The following is a 7,962-nucleotide window of genomic DNA, read 5'->3' on the forward strand; positions in this document are numbered from 1 at the left end:
AAATCCTAATAAATAAACAGACATCTGATTTGACAGTCAGTTATTGATTACATGCAGATGTTGATACAACTACTAGGCTACTTATATATAATATATTTCAATATATATATTATATGTTATGCAGTGATAGCTCAGTGGTTAAGGTACTGGACTAATAAACAGACTGTTGGGTCCCTGAGTAAGGCCCTTAACCCTCAATTGCTCATTGTGTAAGTCGCTTTGGATAAAAGTGTCCGCTAAATGCTATATATATATATATATATATATATATATATACAGTGTATCACGAAAGTGAGTACACCCCTCACATTTCTGCAAATATTTCATTATATCTTTTCATGGGACAACACTATAGACATGAAACTTGGATATAACTTAGAGTAGTCAGTGTACAGCTTGTATAACAGTGTAGATTTACTGTCTTCTGAAAATAACTCAACACACAGCCATTAATGTCTAAATAGCTGGCAACATAAGTAAGTACACCCCACAGTGAACATGTCCAAATTGTGCCCAAATGTGTCGTTGTCCCTCCCTGGTGTCATGTGTCAAGGTCCCAGGTGTAAATGGGGAGCAGGGCTGTTAAATTTGGTGTTTTGGATACAATTCTCTCATACTGGCCACTGGATATTCAACATGGCACCTCATGGCAAAGAACTCTCTGAGAATGTGAGAAATAGAATTGTTGCTCTCCACAAAGATGGCCTGGGCTATAAGAAGATTGCTAACACCCTGAAACTGAGCAACAGCATGGTGGCCAAGGTCATACAGTGGTTTTCCAGGACAGGTTCCACTCGGAACAGGCTTCGCCAGGGTCGACCAAAGAAGTTGAGTCCACGTGTTCGGCGTCATATCCAGAGGTTGTCTTTAAAAAATAGACACATGAGTGCTGCCAGCATTGCTGCAGAGGTTGAAGACGTGGGAGGTCAGCCTGTCAGTGCTCAGACCATACGCCGCACACTGCATCAACTCGGTCTGCATGGTCGTCATCCCAGAAGGAAGCTGACGCACAAGAAAGCCCTCAAACAGTTTGCTGAAGACAAGCAGTCCAAGAACATGGATTACTGGAATGCCCTGTGGTCTGACGAGACCAAGATAAACTTGTTTGGCTCAGATGGTGTCCAGCATGTGTGGCGGCGCCCTGGTGAGAAGTACCAAGACAACTGTATCTTGCCTACAGTCAAGCATGGTGGTGATAGCATCATGGTCTTGGGCTGCATGAGTGTTGCTGGCACTGGGGAGCTGCGGTTCATTGAGGGAAACATGAATTCCAACATGTACTGTGACATTCTGAAACAGAGCATGATCCCCTTCCTTCGAAAACTGGGCCTCATGGCAGTTTTCCAACAGGATAACGACCCCAAACACAACCTCCAAGATGACAACTGCCTTGCTGAGAAAGCTGAAGGTAAAGGTGATGGACTTAACCCAATTGAGCACCTGTGGCGCATCCTCAAGTGGAAGGTGGAGGAGTTCAAGGTGTCTAACATCCACCAGCTCCATGATGTCATCATGGAGGAGTGGAAGAGGATTCCAGTAGCAACCTGTGCAGCTCTGGTGAATTCCATGCCCAGGAGGGTTAAGGCAGTGCTGGATAATAATGGTGGTCACAGAAAATATTGACACTTTGGGCACAATTTGGACATGTTCACTGTGGGGTGTACTCACTTATGTTGCCAGCTATTTAGACATTAATGGCTGTGTGTTGAGTTATTTTCAGAAGACAGTAAATCTACACTGCTATACAAGCTGTACACTGACTACTCTAAGTTATATCCAAGTTTCATGTCTATAGTGTTGTCCCATGAAAAGATATAATAAAATATTTGCAGAAATGTGAGGGGTGTACTCACTTTTGTGATACACCGTATATATACAGGTCCTTCTCAAAAAATTAGCATATTGTGATAAAGTTCATTATTTTCCATAATGTAATGATAAAAATTAAACTTTCATATATTTTAGATTCATTGCACACCAACTGAAATATTTCAGGTCTTTTATTGTTTTAATACTGATGATTTTGGCATACAGCTCATGAAAACCCAAAATTCCTATCTCAAAAAATTAGCATATCATGAAAAGGTTCTCTAAACGAGCTATTAACCTAATCATCTGAATCAACGAATTAACTCTAAACACCTGCAAAAGATTCCTGAGGCTTTTAAAAACTCCCAGCCTGGTTCATTACTCAAAACTGCAATCATGGGTAAGACTGCCGACCTGACTGCTGTCCAGAAGGCCATCATTGACACCCTCAAGCAAGAGGGTAAGACACAGAAAGAAATTTCTGAACGAATAGGCTGTTCCCAGAGTGCTGTATCAAGGCACCTCAGTGGGAAGTCTGTGGGAAGGAAAAAGTGTGGCAGAAAACGCTGCACAACGAGAAGAGGTGACCGGACCCTGAGGAAGATTGTGGAGAAGGGCCGATTCCAGACCTTGGGGGACCTGCGGAAGCAGTGGACTGAGTCTGGAGTAGAAACATCCAGAGCCACCGTGCACAGGCGTGTGCAGGAAATGGGCTACAGGTGCCGCATTCCCCAGGTCAAGCCACTTTTGAACCAGAAACAGCGGCAGAAGCGCCTGACCTGGGCTACAGAGAAGCAGCACTGGACTGTTGCTCAGTGGTCCAAAGTACTGTTTTCGGAAATCAAGGTGCCAGAGTCTGGAGGAAGACTGGGGAGAAGGAAATGCCAAAATGCCTGAAGTCCAGTGTCAAGTACCCACAGTCAGTGATGGTCTGGGGTGCCATGTCAGCTGCTGGTGTTGGTCCACTGTGTTTTATCAAGGGCAGGGTCAATGCAGCTAGCTATCAGGAGATTTTGGAGCACTTCATGCTTCCATCTGCTGAAAAGCTTTATGGAGATGAAGATTTCATTTTTCAGCACGACCTGGCACCTGCTCACAGTGCCAAAACCACTGGTGAATGGTTTACTGACCATGGTATTACTGTGCTCAATTGGCCTGCCAACTCTCCTGACCTGAACCCCATAGAGAATCTGTGGGATATTGTGAAGAGAAAGTTGAGAGACACAAGACCCAACACTCTGGATGAGCTTAAGGCCGCTATCGAAGCATCCTGGGCCTCCATAACACCTCAGCAGTGCCACAGGCTGATTGCCTCCATGCCACGCCGCATTGAAGCAGTCATTTCTGCAAAAGGATTCCCGACCAAGTATTGAGTGCATAACTGAACATAATTATTTGAAGGTTGACTTTTTTTGTATTAAAAACACTTTTCTTTTATTGGTCGGATGAAATATGCTAATTTTTTGAGATAGGAATTTTGGGTTTTCATGAGCTGTATGCCAAAATCATCAGTATTAAAACAATAAAAGACCTGAAATATTTCAGTTGGTGTGCAATGAATCTAAAATATATGAAAGTTTAATTTTTATCATTACATTATGGAAAATAATGAACTTTATCACAATATGCTAATTTTTTGAGAAGGACCTGTACAGTCCCTGACATAAGTTCTGTCGCTTATCCATGTTGTGGAAACAAAAGCTTATAACCTGACTTTAAATTCATCCATTGGTTTTAGAAATGACTCATATGAAAGCTGAAACCCTCCCAAATGAGGTTTAATTTACGAAAATACATTTGCTTCACTGCAGAAATATTGATCATTTAATGAACACAGAAAGGTCAGATTTTGGCAAGACAAAAGTTTTGTCGCCCACAGAAAGTAATGTGAAAATCAAACAAATAATTTACTTCAAATACAAAGATATGTTTCATAACATTGGTGAATGAAGTTGTGGTGCTATTAGAGCCATATTTAATATTTTGTGTGACTTCCATGAGCTTTAAGGACTGCATCCATGCGGTTCGACAATGATTCATACAATTTATTGATGAAGTCATCAGGAATAGCAAAGAAGTTCATCAAGATTCTTTGGTTTTGTCTTCCAAGCTTCCTCTTTCATCCTACCCCAAACATGCTCAATGATGTTCATGTCTGGTGACTGGGCTGGCCAGTCCTGGAGCACCTTGATCTTCTTCGCCTTGAGGAACTTTGATGTAGAGATGGATGTATGAGATAGAGAACCATCCTGCTGCAAAATTTGACCCCTTTTATGATTGGGAATGTAAGAGGTAGCTAATACTTCTTGATATTTTAGGCTATTGATATTGCCTTCCACCTTGCAAATGTTTCGCACACCCCAATACTGAATGTAACCCCAGACCATGATCTTTCCACCACCAAACTTAACAGTTTTCTGGGTGAATCTTGGATCCATACGGGCTCCAGTAGGTCTCCTGCAGTATTTGCGGCGGCTGTGGTGTAATTCAACTGAAGATTCATCTGAGAAATCCACCTTCTGCCACTTTTCCAGCGTCCATCCGTTTAGCAGGCTGTGGGCCTTTTGTTTAGTGCTGGCTTCTGGGCACTGATTCGACCATGGAGGCCATTTCGAGACAGAATCCTACAAACTGTTCTAGTTGACACAGGGACTTGAGGTGACCAGGCCTGGTGGAGCTCTGCTGCAGTGGAAGAGGGGCTGGCTTTGGATTTTCTAACCAACAAACGTTCCTCCTTAGCAGTTGTCTTGCGGGGTCTGCCGGACCTGGGCTTGTCAAAAACATCTCCAGTCTCTTCAAATCTTTTTTTAATTCTTTGTACTTGACGCTGAGACACATTAAAGGTGCCAGCCACCTCTGCAGTGGATCTGGTCTTCAGCCTCTTGATAATCAAGGCTTTGGTCGCAGGGTGGATTTTTGGCATGTTGTCAGAGGTGAAGTTGCAGTTCAAGTGAAGGTCTGGGGTGCTGGGGTTCTTTTTATACACACCCACTAATTAACCGATCAATTAGTGAGCACAGGTGAGGCTGTAAACTAGGATTGGGTGCATTATATGACAAGGCGACAAAACTTTTGTCTTGCCAAAATCGGACCTTTCTGTGTTCATTAAATGATCAATATTTCTGCAGTGAAGCAAATTTATTTTCGTAAATTAAACCTCATTTGGGAGGGTTTCAGCTTTCATATGAGTCATTTCTAAAACCAATGGATGAATTTAAAGTCAGGTTATAAGCTTTTGTTTCCACAACATGGATAAGCGACAGAACTTCTGTCAGGGACTGTACATTGGATTCTAAAAAGTGGGTGGTGCAGTGATCTAAGACACTGACACACAATGAGATTATACTGACTTTGACTGGTCGCTCTTCATGGAGACACAGCTGGGTTCAGGTGAATCTGGTCTAGTACCCTCCACCACACTGGGGTACAGGTAAAACCAAACATAAAGGAAACAATAAATGGGTGAATGTTTAAATCTGAATTGTGATTCCTCCATCCTAATTCAAGCTGGAAACTTTATGAAAGATTTAATAAGTAAAAATATATTACATTTAGAGGATTTAATATATTTAAAAATAGAAACACTTCCTCTTTGGCCTTAACCAAAGAGGTTGTTGGTGGTCCTACACAGTTACCTACCTCAGATGAGTAGAAGATTCTCTGAAGTGGTTTGGATGCTCCAGTAACCAGTTACTCTTTATTAATAAATAATTATTACAAGTTTTAGAGCTTCATAATTTTAGTCATTTTAACTCTAATTATTTTCTAAACTTGATTTAGTTCTGATTAGTTTTCACATTCAGAAGGTTTTCAGAGCTGGGTGCTTAGGTGGTGCAGCAGTCTAAGTCACTAACACACCATGATATTATACTGACCTCAGATCAGGAAAACATCCTCCATCTTTAAAGGTAATTGGAAGTCCTATTGACCAGTCGCTCTTCATGGAGACACAGCTGGGTTCAGGTGAATCTGGTCTCGTACCCTCCATCATACTGGGGGTACAAGTAAAATAAATATAATGGAACCAACAAATGGGTGAATGTTTAAATGTGAAATATGATTCTTCCATCCTAATTCAAGCTGGAAACTTTATGGAATATTTATTAAGTAAAAATACATTTAGAGAATTTAATATACTTAGAAAAAAAAAAAAAAAAAAAAAGCTGTTATTAGTATTTTAGTACACACTTATTACACAGTAACCAAAAACAACAACTTCATCACATGCAAGTTTTAATTTTTAACACAGACGTCATGTTGGCTAATTCAGGGGTAATCAAATTTTTAAACAAACACTTCCAACAAAGGACTCTACTGTATCTCAGCTAGCAGATAATTTAGTTAATTTAACTCAAATTTTCTATTAAAAAAATAATGTCTGAGTTTTAAATGTCTGCAAACTTACCTACGATTGACAATATTTTTTTTCTTTTACACTAGTATGCTAATAAAAAACCACATCTGATATGATTTACATTCTTAAATAAATAATCAATATTATTATTACAATTTTAATATACATATTAACATTATCAAGCCTTTATTTGGACTTGGTCTTGAATTTGTCCTTCAATCCCAGAATTACTACCTCAGATCAGTAGAAGTGTCTTCGAAGTGGTGATTATTGAAATGATTATTGAAATGATTATTAAAAGTTTTAGATCTTCATAATTTCAGTCATTTTAACTCTTTAAGTTCTGATTAGTTTTCACATTTTTTTCACATCAGGTTTTCAGAGCTGGGTGCTTAGGCGGTGCAGCTGTCTGAGTCACTAACACACAATGATATTATACTGACCTCAGATCAGGAAAACATCCTCCATCTTTAAAGGTAATTGGTAGTCCTATTGACCAGTCGCTTTTCATGGAGACACAGCTGGGTTCAGGTGAATCTGGTCTTGTACCCTCCATCACACTAAAATAACTAACTATATAAAAAAAAGCACAGGGTCACTAAAAGTTTCAGTTCAGAGAAACACCATCAAGGACATGATACAGTAATCACACAGCTCAGCTAACTAGCAGCTAGTGTAATTAATCCTAAAATCCAAAATAAATAAATAAATAAACTGTATGTCTTAGCTGGGATTTAAAACTGCTCTGTAATGCTTTTAGTTTTACACCAGTATACCAATAACTCAACCAGCACTGATCTGATTTATCATCATTAAATAAATGAAAGTGTATTAATAACAATCTCACTCTCATCAATGTGTTAGATTAGTGCTTTCTTTATAATCACACACAGCGTGGACACATTATCAGTAAAATTGTTCATTTGAAGAAGTGAATGTTTTATGTTTATTATTGATTGTGTGTTTCTGTTATTTTGTCCACCGCCTGCATGTATGTATAAACAAGCGCGCTGACGTCACAACTGTGATTTTGTAAAGCTACATTTTAGTATCCAGACGAAAACAAGGAAGATTTAAATCTCAGTCTAGCTTTTATTAAGTGGGTTTAAGATTTAGTGTGAATGAGAGAAAAACACAGAAGATAATAAAGTGTTAAAAATGTCCGTGTGAACAGGATTAAATAACGGTGTTAAATGTGACGCATATATATCAAATAAAAAAAAAATCAATCCTAAACATTTCTCCATCAAATACGGATTAATAACATTTACATATTTACAACTTTATATTCACAAACTCACCGTGATTTTGTAGAAAACTTTATATTTCTCTCCACATAAACCGAAGAGCTCACTTTTACTTTAACTCGATGCAGCCTTCAACTGCTCCTTTAAATCTGAAACTTTCTGAGTTCAAACGTTGCGAGTACAATGGGAATCTACACCAGAGAGAATTTCAGTTTTTTTAACAGTTAGACAATAATTAGACAGTAATCAAAATTATATTTTTGTTCTGTGTGAATGATGAGATTAAACAGTCTTCATGCGTTTTTACTGAAGAACAGAAATACAATCTCATCGAACAACAATTTATATGCATGTGAATGCTGCACTCAAACTAGCAGCTGCTATTTTTATTACCGCATCCCAAACCAGTGTTGCTCACACTGTTATAAAGTGTTTCCTCAAATAGATTGAGTAACAAACCTTATATGTTTTTATATAAATAAAAGAATGAATACATAAATAAAATGAAAATAAATAAATGTGATAGCTTTTTTTTGAAAAACTGAAATCCAA

General features: G+C 38.9%; 1 protein-coding gene across 1 annotated transcript in view; it reads right to left on the reverse strand.

The window, feature by feature from the left end:
- The window catches only part of LOC134328708 (NACHT, LRR and PYD domains-containing protein 3-like), a 32,401-nt gene extending 24,872 nt beyond the window's left edge, over positions 1-7,529 (reverse strand). Inside the window, exons 1-3 of the mRNA XM_063009888.1 lie at positions 7,465-7,529; positions 6,607-6,736; positions 5,685-5,801 (exon numbers count right to left, since the gene is read on the reverse strand). Coding sequence (XP_062865958.1) covers positions 5,685-5,801; positions 6,607-6,719 — 230 coding nt within the window. The 5' untranslated portion in view covers positions 6,720-6,736; positions 7,465-7,529. The remainder of the gene's footprint in view (positions 1-5,684; positions 5,802-6,606; positions 6,737-7,464) is intronic.
- Between the last annotated feature and the right edge of the window lie 433 nt (positions 7,530-7,962).

Source organism: Trichomycterus rosablanca, chromosome 15 (assembly GCF_030014385.1).
Source record: "Trichomycterus rosablanca isolate fTriRos1 chromosome 15, fTriRos1.hap1, whole genome shotgun sequence".
Taxonomy (NCBI): domain Eukaryota; kingdom Metazoa; phylum Chordata; class Actinopteri; order Siluriformes; family Trichomycteridae; genus Trichomycterus; species Trichomycterus rosablanca.